The sequence below is a fragment of the Marmota monax genome, unplaced genomic scaffold, assembly GCF_021218885.2.
Source record: "Marmota monax isolate L192 unplaced genomic scaffold, Marmota_monax_Labrador192_F-V1.1 WCK01_AAM20220418_F8-fsc00064, whole genome shotgun sequence".
Taxonomy (NCBI): Eukaryota; Metazoa; Chordata; class Mammalia; order Rodentia; family Sciuridae; genus Marmota; species Marmota monax.
In genome coordinates, this window is record NW_026694542.1 from 9,639,381 (window position 1) to 9,656,287 (window position 16,907).

The 16,907-nt window shown below is 43.5% G+C and overlaps 1 protein-coding gene and 1 pseudogene across 3 annotated transcripts in view; one reads left to right on the top strand and one right to left on the bottom strand.

Moving 5' to 3' along the window:
• Window positions 1-558: 558 nt before the first annotated feature.
• Window positions 559-16,907, top strand: part of Socs7 (suppressor of cytokine signaling 7) — a 41,368-nt gene continuing 25,019 nt past the window's right edge. The window contains exons 1-6 of one of the 3 annotated variants that reach the window (XM_046420470.2): window positions 559-1,735; window positions 9,360-9,424; window positions 12,844-12,948; window positions 13,407-13,508; window positions 14,436-14,566; window positions 15,042-15,210. In XM_046420470.2, coding sequence (XP_046276426.1) covers window positions 762-1,735; window positions 9,360-9,424; window positions 12,844-12,948; window positions 13,407-13,508; window positions 14,436-14,566; window positions 15,042-15,210 — 1,546 coding nt within the window. In that variant the 5' untranslated portion in view covers window positions 559-761. The remainder of the gene's footprint in view (window positions 1,736-9,359; window positions 9,425-12,843; window positions 12,949-13,406; window positions 13,509-14,435; window positions 14,567-15,041; window positions 15,211-16,907) is intronic. The other 2 variants (XM_046420471.2, XM_046420472.2) reach the window with 2 other exon arrangements.
• LOC124076618 (U4 spliceosomal RNA) lies at window positions 13,833-13,943 on the bottom strand (annotated as a pseudogene).

Below are 16,907 nucleotides of genomic sequence, written 5' to 3' on the forward strand. Positions count from 1 at the left end.
TACCACTTGAGCCACATCCCCAGCCCACTATTGTATATTTCTAATATTTGTAAATTGTGTGCTATACATTATTTATATCAGCAAAATTTGATAAATGTGTGCTTATATATAGCACACACATTCCCTTTCTTCCCCTGGACAGCCAGTTGTTAAACACTCATCAGCCCACCACTGGATCTAGAACACATTATTCATGTAGTCACTCCATAATTCAGTGGATGTCACCAGGGGATACAGATGAACGAAATGACTTGGCCAAGATCACATATTTCAAAGGACTTAAACGGAACAAGAATTATACTCTCAAAGCCAGCAACTCTCTCCCAGTAACAGAACCAGGCCCCACTCTACTGAAAGGGATGGCCAAGGTCTGGGTGCCCAGGAAGTGAAAAGCAGGGGTCTTAGGTGCAAGAGACAAACGCCGGCAGAAAACCAGCTCACCGCCAATAGCAACTCAGGGCGCGCGCAACGTCAAGCGCAGCGGAGGCCGGCCCGAGCACGCCCTCGGGAAAGGGGAGTGGTCCAACCTTCCGGAAGTGACGCATCTGGGGGCGGTCCTCGGCGGCGGTGGCGCGCGGCCTGGGCTCGCTCTGGGCTCCGCGCGCCCCCCGCCCCCCTCTATGAGGCAGAGGCCGCGGTGGCCGTTAGTGCTGTCGCTTCGGGGGCCGCGGCGGGCGGGGCTCCGGTGGGGCCCGACCTAGTCCCCACCCCAGCCCGGCTCCCAGCCGCCCGCCCTCCCCTCCCTCTCCTCCCTCTCCTCGATGCAGGGAGCCGAGCTCCGGGATGGCGAGGCGGCGGCGGCGGCGGCCGCTTCGTACCGTGTCCTGAGCCGCCTTCTCGGCTATGGAGAGGCGGCCCCCGAGCCAGGCCCACCGCCGCCGCCCCCGGGCCATGGCCCCCCGCCGCCACCCTTCCTCGCGCGGCCGGGCCCGCGGGGCTCCCGACCGCCGCAGCTGATGGTGTTCCGCAACGTGGGTCGGCCGCCTGAGGAGGAGGACGCGGAGGCGGCTTCGGAGCCAGGACCCTCGGAACTGCTGTGTCCCCGGCACCGCTGTACCCTGGACCCCAAGGCCCTGCCACCGGGCTTGGCGCTTCAGCGGACCTGGGGCCCTGTGGCTGGACTAGAGGCTCAGTTGGCGGCTCTGGGGCTGGGGCAGCCGGCGGGGCCGGAGGTCAAGACAGTCGGAGGGGGCTGCTGCCCATGCCCATGTCCGCCTCAGCTGCCCCCTCCGCAGCCCCAGGCGCCTGCTGCCACCCCGCAGGCCGGGGAGGACCCCACAGAAACGAGCGACGCACTGTTGGTCCTGGAGGGCTTGGAATCGGAGGCCGAGAGCCTGGAGACTAACAGCTGCTCGGAAGAGGAGCTCAGCAGCCCGGGCCGTGGAGGAGGAGGGGGCGGCCGGCTTCTGCTGCAGCCCTCAGGCCCCGAATTACCCCCAGTGCCCTTCCCGCTGCAGGACTTGGTCCCTCCAGGGCGCCTGAGTCGAGGGGAGCAGCTGCAGCAACAACCTCCCCCGCCGCTGCCACCTCCTGGGCCCCTCCGGCCGCTCGCAGCTCCTTCTCGTAAGGGCTCCTTCAAAATCCGCCTCAGTCGCCTCTTTCGCACGAAGAGCTGCAACGGTGGCTCCAGCAGTGGGGATGGAACCGGCAAGAGGCCTTCTGGAGAGCTGGCTGCTTCAGCTGCGAGTCTGACGGACATGGGAGGCTCTGCGGGCCGGGAGCTGGATCCGGGGAGGTGAGCCCAGTTCGGGGGCTGGCGACAAACTTCCTTTTCTTGTTTCGTTTCCCCCTTTTTTAAAAATACTGCTAACAGGATCTTGACAATTCTTAAGATATGGTATTCATGAGGAGGCAGAATCTTGTGGCTAAAGGTTGTGACATTTTACATGAGATCAGAGCTAATTGTGGTAACAGCTGGAAATAGCTTTCACTCAAGAGAGTTTACACTGGATAGATGACACTTATCATTTGGTTAGCATCTCTGGAGATGATTTGAAACCCGCTGCCCACCCCCACCTTGGCTCCGCTATTTTTCAGATGTTCCAAAGTGTCTTTCCACCTTAGGTCTGCAGGGAGATTACTAGAAATGTTTGGGCCTTTGGGTCAAAAAAATTGATGGAAATGTTTGGTCTTTGGAGCAAAAAGTGTGACCCCGTTACCTTACTTATTGTCTTGACCACCTTGTTGTTCTGTTTACCTGCATCCCACTCCCCTTCACGCTCAAACATACAAATGACCTAAGGAACTTGTGTAGTTATAGGCCAGTAATCTGTTGGGCACCTGAATTCAGTTGTAATGTTTTCCTGGTTGTTCTTGCTATCTAAATCCTCTGTACTACTTTCTGTGAAAACAGAAAATAGCTTTGCTCTGTCTCTCAAGCCCATGTGAGAGTTCTGAATGAGGTATAGACATTGGTGTATGAGTTCTAGGCCAATTAATGAAAATTCCAAAATTAGGCATTGAGCTTTTTTCTGCATCCCTAAAAGGTGGACTGATCTTTGACATCTAGCATTACATCTTTATTATCAGTTTAGAAAGCTGTCAACTTTTGTGTCAATGAAATAAGATTTTCCTTGTGATAACTGCTATTGTGGATTCTTGAGACACACTGGGCAGACTAGCCAGGCATGGGTGCATGTGCCTGTAATTCCAGCTACCTGGGAGACTGGGGCATGAGGATCACAAGTTCAAGGCCAGCCTCAGCAACTTAGTGAGACCCTACCTCAAAATAAAAAATAAAAAGGGTTGGAAGGGTAGCTCAGTTTTAGAGGTTCACTGTGTTCAACCTCTGCTCTCCCCCAAAAAAGAAGGTAAAAAGGTCAGTAGCCTGTATAAGTTGACAATCTTGCTGTGCGCCAGAATCACTGGTGGGCTCTCTGAAAAGATCTGTGTATCTGGAACCCACAGAATTTTGAATTTTTGTTTTTGTGTTTTTGCAGTATTAGGAATTGAACCCAGAGGCACTCTACCACTGAACCACTTCCCTATCTTTTTTTAAAAAATATTTTATTTTTTTAGTTGTAATTGGACACAATACCTTTATTTTAATATGGTGCTGAGGATCGAACCCAGGGCCTTACACGTGCTAGTCAAGCACTCTACGGTTGAGCCACAACCCCAGCCCCTTATCCCTTTTTTTGCGACAGGTTCTCACAAAGTTGCCAAAGGTGGCCTTGAAATTGCAGTCCTCTTGGTTCAGCCTCCCGGGTAGCGTTATCACAAGTGTGTGCACTGTACTCAGCAAGAATTTGAATTTTTATAAAGCTCCCAGTTGATCCTGGACTAGGAACCATTCATCCGTTGACTTCTCAAGGAAACTAGGATACTCCAGGAGGAAAATGTGGGCTGGATATGGCTTTGTTGCCCTTTCTGAACAGCTCTGCTGTGGGTTTATTATCTTGGGGATCAGGCCAAACCCTAGCTCCCTAAAGAAACCAGTGTCTTACCATTTCAGGTAGGCCCAGATTTCTACATTTGCTTCCTGATGAATACATTTGCTGGGAGTTTAGGTCTTGAAAAGTGTGTGACTGATGAAACAGGTTTTTTTTTTTTTTGTTGTTGTTGTTTTTTTGTGGTCACCTCTGCATTTGATGCTCCAGTTACCAATAGAGATGAAATTTTCATCAGATCAGGGTAGAGGGTGGGATTGAAGCTCTATGTAAGGACATAGAATAGATTGCTAATTTTCTTGTAGCTTGTCTTGCCTTTGTTCCATATTGACTAGGACTTGGTCTAAGATTTCAGAAACACCAAATATGAGGTGGCGTGAAATTAGCTGTTATGTCTAATAGATTAGGAAGAGGAAAAGGCATATAACATTATACGGTTTTTTGCCTTTGGAAGCAGAATTTAATGGTCATTGGCTGCTCTGTCACCAACACTCACACTAAGCACAATACAGATTTCTGCTGCAGAGCAAATTGGGCTGTACATCTGCAAAGAAGCTTAGTTCAGGGCACTGGAGAATTACATTTTTTGGTCCAAGGGTTTTTTCTGATGAATTGGAGAAGAGCTAGGTATTTGTGTCTAAATGTTTGGTTGACTGCTGTTTGTAGGCAGCATATTGTATAGAGAATGCAAAAGTCTATATTTCCTTTTGACCCCCAACATCATCTGTGAGATAGAGGTTGAATTTGTCTTTTTTTTTTTTTAATCTATAAAATGAGAGAGCTATAGCTATCTTGTTCTTGTTCTTATAGGAATAGAATGAAGACAAGAAAAATCTAGATGGAATATTTTGTGCTTTTTGGAAAAGAAATAATAAGACTGAAATGGTAAATTTTTTCTGTGCATAGGATTTGCTGCTGCTTGTTAGCTTTTCCACAGCTTACTATGTGCCAGTCTTGTTGGCAGCCTCACAGCTGTGAGAAACTTGGTGAGTCTGGCCAGGGTACTTGTGATTTCTGTGGATCTGCACCTCCTAAGCAAGTCCGCCCTGTTGAGAGGAAGGATGAGTTTGAATTTTTAGCTTGTTCTCTTATTTTGATTGGTAGGATATGGAAGCAGTGAGAAATTTCAGTCTTTTGCCAAAGGGTATATGCCTTCCTCCTCATTGTTAGTTAATTATGGGCCTCTGCTGTCTTTGCTGTATAATTTGGGGCATTTACAGTAACCTCTAGGCATAATTCTCTTCACTCTTCTCAATATCTACCTTTCCCACAGCTATCTATTAGAAAATACTTACAATCATCATTTTATAAGGCTTAGCAGTTTCTATATTTTAACACGAATCCAAACTTGACTTTCTTGCTTTGTCTGTCCCTACAACACTTTCAGATGCTTTTGATTTGCTAAGTGGACCTGACTGAATTATTCTGAGCATGAAGAGAAGTATGAGTTAGCCTAGAGAATTTTTTTTTTTTTTGGTGTGGTACTGGGGATTGAACCCAAGAAGCATTCTGCCACTGAATTACATCACCAGCCATTTTAATTTTTTCAGACAGTCTCACTAAGTTGCAGTTGCAGAGCCTCTCCTCGACCTTATGATGATCCTGCCTCATTCTCCCAAGTAGCTAGGAGTGTAGGCATGTACCACTATGCTTTCAGTGAGAACTCTTTTTAAGTGAAGTAAGAAATGATTCTGCCAACTAATCAGGTTTCTGTTCTTGGGAACTGGCCTAGGCTGTATATACCATGCGAATGTTGGAATTCAGAGAGTTGGGCTTGATGCCTATGGGCCTCATAATATAGAACTTTCCTATTTCAGGAAAACCAGTGGAGTTCCCTTGTCCTGTTCACATATGTTGAGCTGATTGTCTTCCTTTGGATTTGGTGAAAAATAGCATTTGATCTGCCCTTTTTTAATCATCACATAATACACACTTGGTTGGAATGGGTACCTTGTTTTACTTTTCGAGATTTGTCTTTACCAAAATAACAGTTGAGGCTCTTAGTCTTCATAGTTGTGAAGTGGAGAAATGGAGAACAGTTTTACGGTTGCTTCCTGTCTATTTGTTGGTGGAAAAGATATAATTCTAAACAGAGAGGCAAGTTGCCTTGGCCTTTGTTTGAGGCCCTTCTGTCATGGACAGACCTGTCAGACAGGAGAAAACTTTTTTAGTTTCCTTGGGTCTTCAGGCCTAAGGATGCTTTTTGAGTCATAATATGAAAGTTGAATGATTTTATGGTGTGGTGAGGAAGTTCTGACTTTATGTTTGGGTTTTGGGTCTGTTGATCTTTTTAACTATTTTTCCACAAAGTGGTTGTGGTTGGCAACTCTCTTAGAATGAACCCCCTAGCTTTAGAAATCTCTGTGTGTTTGAGTCTTGTGCCTTTTACTTACCATTCTCCTGGCCAACATCATTCTTAAGATTTTAGGTGTTGGACTATGCCTCTTGGCTTTTTCCTGGAAGTTCCGTCCGTAGGTTCTTTAGTTGGTTTATGATGTAGTTTTGGATCTGACCTTGCTGCACAGATGTCTGTGTATTGGAACTAAAAATGAACACATGGTTTTGTGCCTGTAGCACATGAACAGACACTGGCTTGATGTGTTGGAAATGGCACAGGCTGCCTGACTTGGCACTGTGTGCTTTAGCAGGGGCAGAGGTACATTGGGACTGCAAAGCTTGGTATTTGGGTATCCTACTTTGGAAGTTACTTTTAAAAAGGATATTTGTAAGTCTTAGGGCATCAGTGGAGGGATTTATGGACAGGAGAGAGAGGGCTTATTATTTCATTGTTTTAATTTTAGGTTTCAAGGAATTTGAAAATTGGCCATTGGTTATATCTGTGTGTTGTCATCCTGTACAGTTTAGTGCTTATAACTCCTTTTATCTCATAAATCTGTTGCAGTACAAATAGTAATTTGCAGAGTGGAAATGAACAGAGGCATTGTCTCTTTTGCCACCTACAGCATTGGCAGCTCACACAAAAAGACTGCTAGCCTCAAAGAAGACCTTTGCCTTATGCTGTCTGCCCCTGTCTTATAGAGGAGTAACCCACCAAATTCTGCCCTAAGCCCATGCCACCCCTCAAATGTTTCTGCTACTTGGATGCAAATGGCCCAGTGGCAAATTACAGTGGATTAACTTTGTACTCTAATGCTTGTCAAGGTGATCTGGGGAGTAATAAATAATACAGGGATATGATATAGAGAATTAGTTTAAAATGTTTATCTGGAGCCACATGATTCATGTTGCTCTGGAAAAAAAACAGGATGTCCACTTAGAATGAGCTTTTATCATTCCATATGTTTTCTATATACAAAAGGGGATATAGAAAATATATGTACTTGAGAAGCTTCGCAAATGTATAGAATGTTATCAGTACCTTTGAAAACCTGAGTGTTGTTTCCTGTTTACATTTTGCTCCTCAATTTTATATTAATCATTCTCTTGCTCTTTTTTTTTTCAAATAATCGTCTAGATTAGTCTTTCTGTGAGTGACTGCCATTAGAATGCTCTCAGGATCCCCGAGATAGAAACCTCTTTGGATTTTTAGTTAAGCATCTCCCAAAGAATAAAGAAGCACACATATTCATTATCAGTCTTGTTTAGTCTCTTGGAGCTTTCACCTCTTAGTTCCAGCTTCAAGTCATCCTTATTTGCCAGGAAAAAACATCCCGGTGCTGTGCTCTCAAATAGCTCTGCCTGGGTTTAGATTCAGATGTTTTTCTTTTTCTAAATCCTAGAAACTATGATTCTCTTCTTCAAAATGTCGGGGGTGGGAGAGAAGATGAGCTGAAGTGAGAAGGCCTCCACAAGATGTGTGCATGTGGGTACTGCCGATCTTCAGTGCTTGGCACTGAAGAGACTCGTCCCCAGCATGGGCAGATGGCAGAGTAATGCAGCTTCCTTTGAAAAGAGGCAAACAGCCAAATGGCTGAGGTGTGAACCTTTTGAAAGGCCAGTGCTTTGGGTTTCTACTTGCTGAGTTTAATGTTGTAACCACAAGTTATCAAATAAAAGTCAGTTAGGAATCTCTTCAGAAGTTCATGTCCAGTGGAATTAACTTTCCATTCGAGCCCTTTGGATTGTTGGCACTAAGCTGCAGTCATGAAAAACTTTTTTAAGTAGAGGAGCTATGTGTGGTTGTGTATTGTTTTTATGTAGCCCTATCTCCTGTGTGTGTTGTGGCTGAGGTATCATTAGACCCTTCAAGTCTCAACAGGAGGAGGTTGCAGAGTGAGTGTGATGATACGTCTAGGAGAAGGAAACTACCTAAGCTTCCGCTCTTTCTGAGTAAAATCTTCATGGAATGATTTTGGAATTTTGTCTGAATCCTGAGAAGTTTAGATATCCATCTTAAATCATAATTGCATAAACATCTCTGAAGTCAGATAATTTTTAAATAGGATTTAATTTTGGGTTTTCTTTGCTTTTGCCTCCCTCTATTAATGCAGTTGATTGTTAAAAAGAATTAAGTCCTATTTATCCTTTGGGTGAGAATATTTTTGGAAGGTGAGCCAGCAATCAGGCCTGGAGTCAGTCCCTATAATGCCATAATTATAGCACATGGAGTCATTCAGTTAGTCTTGGATTGGGATTTTTTTCAAGTCTAGTTTATTGAGGTATAATTGTGTTGTGTTGTTTTTCACCCCCAGTATGGAGATTGTTGAACCTAGGGATGCTCAACCACTGAACTACATCCCCAGCCCTTTTTTAATTTTGAGTCAGGGTCTCACTAAGTTGCTTAGGGCCTCATGAAGTTGCTGAGGCTAGCCTTGATTTTGCAATCCTCCAGGCCGCTGGGATTACAGGTATGCACTCTACCATACCCAGAAAAATTCATCTTTTTTAGTTGTCCATTTCTATTAATTTTGACAAACTTGTGTCTTGGCCAGCATGGAGCCTATGTTCATCACCTCAACAAGATCTTTTCTTGTAGTTAATTCAATTATCCCGAGTTGAGTTTTTTTAATATAGTACATTTCTAACCAGAAAGCTTATGTTAGAGTCTTTGAATTTCTTTCATTTCTTGCTGAAAAGCCAGTTGAAATTACTAGAATCTAAAGTCACCTTTGGTGTGTAAACAAAAGGAGATTTAGAACTTGGAGTGATGGTGCATGTTTGTAATTCAGTGATTGCAGAGGCTGAGGCAGGAGGATAAAAAATTCAAAACCAGCCAGGGCAACTTAGCAAGACCCTATCTCAAAAATAAGATACAAAACGTGGATGCAGCTTGTGGTAGAGTACTTGCCTAACATATATGAGAATCTGGATTCAATTCTCTGTACTGCCAAAAGAAAAAAAAAAAAAAGGTGTGATCTGAGTTTCCAGGTGGTCCCTGGAACAGCATCAAAGAAAAGTTAGGAAGAGCAGTTCAGAGAGAAGAGGCTGTCCTTGGGTACCAGGCAGGGAACCTACCCTGAAGTGGCGATCTTTTGAACCTCAGGGCAACTGTGTAGAATTCAGAGGTCTCTGTGTTTGAAGATTGGAGTGCTTCTGTAGTGTTCTTTCAGGTCAGAATATGTTCCCTGGCTCCCTTTGGGACCTTCTACTCCTAGATACAGGCCCAGAGGGAAAGCTGTTGCTGTAAGCTGGCACCTACTCAGGTCTAGAGCCTTATTCTTGGCTCCCAAATGAAAATCAGCTCTGCTTCTGACTTCCTTCCTCTTGAAATGGACTTGCTAATTACCACTCAAGGTGCTTTACTCTTTGAATGTGCTGGGTATGGAGTGATCCAAAGGGATTTCTCATTGCTTTGTAGGCTGCTGAATTTGGTAGCCAAATCTATTTAAGGAATTGCCTTAATTATTTCATTCTCCTCCTTTAAATTTAAGGCTTTATTACAAAAGTGTTGCTGACAATGACTAGGTTTGCTTTGTTTTTCACTGCATCTGAAATTGAGTTTGGTAGTGATTTAAATGCATGCGTGTTCTTTTCTCCCCTTTATTCTCTGTGTGCTTTCTTGCCCCTTAGGAAACCCAGGTTGACAAGAACTCAAAGTGCCTTTTCTCCGGTCTCCTTCAGTCCCCTGTTCACAGGTAAGGGCGATATCTTTTTCTTCTAACATCTGAAAGCAAGAGTATTCTGAGGCCTGTTAGGAAATATATTTGCAGTCCATCACAGGGGGGCTTCAGGCATGTCTGCAGTAATTTCCTCCATTCCATACCCACTGGATTTGGAATAAGGCTATTTTTATGGTGTGGAATGTATTCTTGACTTTGGATGCTTTAAACTTGGAGGTAAAGGCTGCTTTTTGGTAATTGGGTGGCCTTAGCAGTTATGCAGCGCTTAGTTCAGGGTCATCACAAATAAATGTAGAAAGTGTAAATTTAAATTTATAAGCTCACAATGCATAAAAGACTCTCAAGTCGGGGCTGGGGATGTGGCTCAAGTGGTAGCGCGCTAGCCTGGCATGCGTGCGGCCCGGGTTCGAGCCTCAGCACCACATACAAAGATGTTGTGTCTGCCAAGAACTAAAAAGAAATAAATATTAAAAATTCTGTCTCTCTCTCTCTTTAAAAAAAAAAAAAAAAAAAAAAAAGACTCTCAAGTCATATAATTCCCGTCCCTGCTTCCAAGAGAGTTCATAGATTACCTAATAAAAATGATCCATAGTATCTGATCTATTTTTAAAGACTTTGGGCAAAGGGGATTACATGAGCTCTTGTCTTACCCATTTTAGGGGTGAGCAATTTTTGCAGCTGTTAGAGTTCTTCATGGTGTCTAATTTAAGTCTCTCCTCTTGCAGCAGGGAACACAGTTGCCTAGAGTAGGAAGGCTGTTGAATGTCCTGTGGGTAATGGGTAACTGCTGCCTTATTTTACGGGAATTTTTTTTCAGATAGGGAAACCTTCTGTTCTGTTAGTTGGATGTTAAGCTCCTGATTGAATAAACTATTATAGCAAAGGTCTTTACCACACCTCAACTCTCAGAAACTGAGTATTCTTCTTTTTAAAAAGCTTCTCAATTACAATCACTGGTTGTAAAAAAAATCCCAACTTCAAATTATTTTGGATATTATGTCCCTTAAAAAGGCGTTTGGGAGGGCTGGGTTTGTGGCTCAATGGTAGAGCACTCGCCTAGTACATGTGAGGCACTGGGTTCAAGCCTCAGCACTACATAAAAATAAAAGGTATTGTGTCCATCTACAACGAAAAAAAGGTGTTTAGGGGCTAGGGTTGTGGCTCAGTGATACAGCGCTTGCCTAGCATGTGTGAGGCACTGGGTTCAATCTTCAGCACCACATAAGCAGATAAATAAGTAAAATAAGGGTGTTGTGTCCATCTACAACTAAATACACACACACTTTTTTTTTTTTAAAAAAAAAAGGTGTTTGGAAGAATTACGATTTGGGAATGGATATTTCTGGGAAGATGGTAAGCAGACCAGTAGGACCCCCAATTGGGTAGACAGTGATGAGCTGTCAGAACAAGTGAGTTGGTATCTGTGTAGATATCTACTATAGTGGAGAAGGAGGTCTCTGTTCTTATTCCAAGCCCAGAATTAAACAATTGTATCCTGAAGCCAGGTGCAGTGGCACACACTTGTAATCCCAGCTGCTCAAGAGGCCCAGCCTAGATAACATAGCAAGATTCTGTCTGAAAAAAAGAAAGAAAGAAAGAAAGAAAAAGTTTGTATATTGTTAGCAATGTGTCTTTTTAGCTAATAGTTATTTTATTTTTAAAATAAGAAATGCACACATTTGTAATTTTAGGTTCAGACAGCCTTAGTTCTGTTGAATTATATCTTTTATTTAAGAACTACATTTATAACCTACACCTCTTTGTCCTGCCAGGAAAGAGACTTCTCTGGGCCTGTTGTACTGCTCAGGGCAATGAGGCTGTCAGTTATCAAGCTGTGTAATGAGGCCATATCAGTTTCCTGGAACTTTTCTTATTTTTCCCCCCCTTTAGTACTGGGCATGGAACCCAGGGCCATGGGCATGCTAGACAAGTACACTAAACTATACCTCCAGCCCTCTGTTTATTTATTTTTTAAATATTTTTATTTGTAGATGGACACAATACCTTTATTTATTTATTTTTAGGTGATACTGAGGATCAAACCCATTGCCTCATACATGCTAGGCGAGTGTTCTACCACTGAGCTACAACCCCAGCCCCCTTCTGCTTATCTTAGTGTTTAAGAACTTTGTTAAGCCGGGCGCAGTGACTCATGCCTGTAATCCCAGCAGCTAGGGAGGCTGAGGCAAGAGGATTGGGAATTTAAAGCCAGCCTCAGCAACTTAGCAAGGCTTCAAGCAACTCAGTGAGACTCTGTCTCTAATAAAATATAAAAAAGGTCTAAGGATGTGGTTCAGTGCTTAATTGCCCCTGTGTTCAATCTCCAGTACCCCCTCCCTCTCTAAAAGAAAAGAGAACTTTTTGTGTGTGTGTTTAGATTCTGAAAACCTGCCTCCTGGCTTTTTTTTTTTTTTTTTTTTTAGTTGTAGATGGACACAATACCTTTATTTTATTTATTTTCATGTGGTGCTGAGGATTGAACCAAGTGCCTCATGCATGCTAGGCAAGCGCTCTGCCACTGAGCCCACAATCCCAGCCTACCTCCAGGCCTTTTAAAGATATTGGCCACCTCATTTTTCTCAACCTGAGGCATTTAAATACTAACCAAGGGGCTAATTCAGCCCTGAATGAGAAGAATGTGTTAGAAGTAACAGCTCAGGGGTTAAATTTAGGGACATTCTGAGTTCTGATCTGTAGAGTAGACTTCAGAACCTATCCCTGGCCATTAATCTGCCTTAGAAAATACCCTTCATTTTCTGGTGACTTAGTGGAGAGTGGTTAGGTAGAGTTGGGTGGCAAGGAGTAGAGTATATAGCAAAGCACAAACCTGCATGACATGCTGGCAAATAAGGAAAACCATAAGCCACCCCCACCAATTTCCTATACCCTCTAAGCTTATCTCTGACTTAGTAACTGAGGGAGTAGTTTTAGTGTTATAAATCCACTTTCAAACTTTGTAACCTCAACTATTAGGAATGAATTGATAGATGGTAGACTCTGTTTTAGGTGAATACTCTGGGAAATCTCGTTGTGGAAAGCCATCTAGGTGAATGTTGGGACCTTAATCTGCATGCAGCTTCCCTGCAGTTAAATTTACTAATGTTCAGGGGTGATTCCAGCCCCTGAACAGCATTAGGTTTTCAATTTTTTTTTAAAGGAGAGAGAGAGAGAGAGAATTTTTAAATATTTTTTAGTTTTCGGTGGACACAACATCTTTATTTTATTTGTATGTGGTGCTGAGGATCGAACCCAGCGCCCCGCGCATGCCAGGCGAGCGCGCTACCGCTTGAGCCACATCCCCAGCCCCCCAGGTTTTCAATTTCATGAGCCATGAACCTCTAGTCAACCTTGCTTGCCCTTTTACTTTCCTCTGCTGCTGGCCTCAGCTTTGGGCAAGGTGCTTCTGTAACACGCTTGCTCCATGAATCCTTCAGGTGAAACAGTGTCGCTTGTGGACGTGGACATTTCTCAGCGGGGCCTGACTTCTCCACACCCTCCAACTCCCCCTCCTCCTCCAAGAAGAAGCCTCAGCCTCCTAGGTATAGTTTCCTCCCCTATCTGCTATCTTTCTGTAGTGGGAGGGTGAGATTTAGTGCCTTGTTCTTTGTCAGGAGCCAGATAAACTTTTGAGTTTCTAATGATGACTCAATTATTTCCTGTCCCTTCTCAGCACTCCTATCATCTCCCTAGGCATTTAAACAGGTCTCTTACCTGCATGCTGCAATATTTACTGCCCATTTGTTAATTAGCTTTTCATTTATCTTGCCCTGAATCTACTGCTATTGAGATGCTTTAGGAATATCCTTATTCTCCTGCTTTCTAAGCAGAGCAAACCAGATTAAGATGATTGTCATCCTCTGTGCAAAAAGATGGGGTGAAGGTCAGGCCAGCTTGCCCCAGAGGGCAGCCTGATAATCCTTCTCCCTCTCTTCTGCCTTCGCCTCACTCATTCTGTGCTCATTTTTCTGAACCTCTTTGCTTTTGTTCTCTCTTCTAGATGATATCAGTGGGACGCTGCCTACATCCGTCCTTGTGGCTCCGATGGGGTCTTCCCTGCAGTCTTTCCCCCTACCTCCGCCTCCTCCACCCCATGCCCCAGGTTAGCTTAGCTTAGAGGCAAGACTCATAAAAATTGAAGGATGGGAGAAATCTATTTGTGGAAATAAATATGAGAAAGCTTAAATCTTTTCCCCTTTGGCTGGACTAGAACTCCTTAGAAATGAGGCCGAGAATTGTTTTTTCTAACTCATTACTCTGTGGAGGTGAATCTTGAGTTTTTTTAAGAATAAAAGACTATTGTATTTTTTTATCTTTGCTACTATAAGACTGTTTTGTGATCCTTAGGTAGATATCACATAAGAAATTGTATTAATTTCAGAATAGTGAGGAGGTTTAGTATGTTGCTGGTTTTCAAAATTCTGTGGTTTTTCTAAACTTTTAGTATTTACTGCAGCCTTGTAAATAAGTTTTCAATTGGCAATAATCGTGCCTCGGATAAACCTCATTGGCTACGATACTGCCACTGTGCAAAGCTTGCCTTGTAAATAAGTACCAAGCATTTAGTGGCCCATACCTGCTTTGCCAGCCTCCAGTACCCAAGGAATAAAATGAATGAAATCAGCATTGTTTTCTACTTGCCTGGCAAAATCGTTACTCTTCCCGGGCAAGTAAGCAAGTCACTATTTCCAAGGCTGCTTTACCGACACTTCACTTCGAGGTGGGAGAAGTTGGAATCGCTCTAGGCTGGTGAAGCCCCTGAAGTAGTCACCTTAGTCAGGTTAGTGGGCAGCTCCCTTACCCCTTTCCAGGGGTTAAATGCCCCTACCCATCCTTCACAGCTTACACAAGCCCACACAGCTTTTTGTTCCAGCCCATCCAGCTCTTTCCCACTGCTTTGGCTTCCACCTTTCCAGCTTAGCTTCTAATGCCTTGCCCCTCTTCAGTTAGCATCTCTTTTTGGGGGGAAGGTATCTGTGGGTGGGAGTAATAATGGTAAACAAGTGACCCCCACTTTCTTGCTGTGCAGATGCATTTCCGCGGATTGCCCCCATCCGAGCAGCTGAATCCCTACATAGCCAGCCCCCGCAGCACCTCCAATGTCCCCTCTACCGGCCTGACTCTAGTAGCTTTGCAGCCAGCCTTCGAGAGCTGGAGAAGGTAGGTGGTGCCTGAGAAATGGCAGCCCACTTCTTCTTTCATGTCCACGTTCTGTGCCAAGATCCTCCTTGTTTTTAGAGAAAGAGTAGTTTCCTTGCCTTCATATTTACAGTGAAAAATACCATGTTATTTTTGTTAATTCTACAAGAGATTTAATAAAATTGAATTTGAGGGGGAAAATGTGAACATGATGAAGGTAGGTTGTAGAGAAATGTTCAACTTAAATCTTTTCTCTTTTCTTTTCTTTGGAAGGGCTTTGGTAAAGGAATTGTAGAATTAATTTTCCATTGCTTTGAAAGCCTAAAGGTATAATGAGCTTGATGATTGTTGCTGACACTTGCAGTGGCTCTTGTTTACTCAAATGTTTTGGAGATTGGGGGTGGGGGGGGTTTCTCCTTTGCTAAGATGGATTGTGCTGAAAACATTGATGTTTCTTAGTTCTTTTAACCAGTTGTCTATTTCTTACCTTTGATAGTGTGGTTGGTATTGGGGACCAATGAATTGGGAAGATGCAGAGATGAAGCTAAAAGGGAAGCCAGATGGTTCTTTCCTGGTACGGGACAGTTCCGATCCTCGTTATATTCTGAGCCTCAGTTTCCGATCACAGGGTATCACCCACCACACTAGAATGGAGCACTACAGAGGTAAGAGATGCTGGTGTTTCCCCCCTTTGCCTTTTTCTACCTTTGCTACCTGACATTTTCAGAAGAAGGATTTATAAGAATGGAACTAGGAATAGGGGGCAGAAATATTATGAACTCATTGAATGTTGATATAGGTTTTAGTCTTTAGAAAAAAGGTTGGACAGGTGGTAGGAGAGGGAGAAGAAAGATTCTTCCTTTCATTTATGTATTTATTGCAGCACTGGGAATTAAACCCAGGGCCTTCTACATGCTAGGCAAGCACTTTACCACTGAGCTTTATCCCCAGCCCTGAAGTTCCATTTTAAAGTCTCCTCAGCATCTTGTCTCCTAAATAGGAAGAACAAAATTACTGACGAGGCTTCTGAGAACAGAGACAGTAAAACTCTTTTGATAGAAGTAAGAAATAATCTAGGACAATTAGACAAATTCTCCTAAGTTTTATTCATAATTACACTTACCATCCAGAGATCCTGTGATTTCTTTGCCTGATAGTGACATTTGTCTGAAAGTCACTTCCTGTCAGGCAGCATGGTGATGACAATTTTCTCTTTTGGTCAGGTTTGTATTGTAGTCTCTTAGGAAGTTTTCATTGGAATGCTTAGAATTTGTGTGATCCATGTGCTTTAGACACTCTGCTGTCCTCCCAGTGATACCTCTTTCTTTGTGGTCAGGTGGTGTTTTGGGTACCCAGAGTATCCATGAGCTGACTTGTAAATATAGCTGTTTGGATCCATTTTATATTGAGACAGTTGTTTTTGACGCAGGCCTGAAACTTGTGTTGGTCACTGGTGGTACATCAGAATCCTTGCATATACTACAAATAAAAAAGTATAGAGAATTTTGGGGCATTTCAGGGATTTGTCCTACCTTTCCCTCACAGTTTTTCCTCATGTGCTCAACCTTAAAAAAGCTCTGCATCTCAAGAGCCTCTCATGCTCCTCTCAGGCACCATGGTGTCTTCCCCAGTCTCAGCTCACAATTTGTTGGACTTATTTGCATTTGTCTTGTGAGATAGGAAGTAGCTGTTTAGGTCAGCGTGGCCGTGGTTTCCTCTGCCCCCTCCACCTTAAAGGTGCATGAAGAGAAAAGAACTTCAATCCAAAGACCTGAGAATGAATTGCATAATAAGGAAACTGCTGCCTATTTCCCTGCTGTTCCTAAAAACCAAAATGAAGCTGGGCCTGGTGGCTTACACCTGTAATCCCAGAGGCTGGGGAGGCTGAGGCAGGAAGATTGCAAGTTCACAAACAAGATGCTAAGTAACTCAGACCTTGTCTCTAAATAAAATATAAAATATGGCTGGGGATGTGGTTTAGTGCCTCTGAGTTCAAATCTCCAGTATCAAAACAAAACAAAACAGACAAAACCAAAATGCAGGACAAAGCATTTCAGAGTGCTTTTTTAAATTTATGAAAATTAAAACGATATGTTAAGGGAGTGATGAATAAATGCTTGACCTTTAAGTTTCTGGTAGGTGAGACACCAGAAATGAGAACTCTTGCAAATAGTTCTCCAATTACTTTTTTTTTTTGGGGGGGGGGGCGGGTAGGATATATTGGGGATTGAACTCGGGCATTCAACCACTAAGCCACATCCCCAGCCCTATTTTGTATTTTATTTAGAGACAGGGTCTCACTGAGTTGCTTAGTGCCTGGGTATTGCTGAGGCTGGCTTTGAACTCCTCCTGTCTCAGCTTC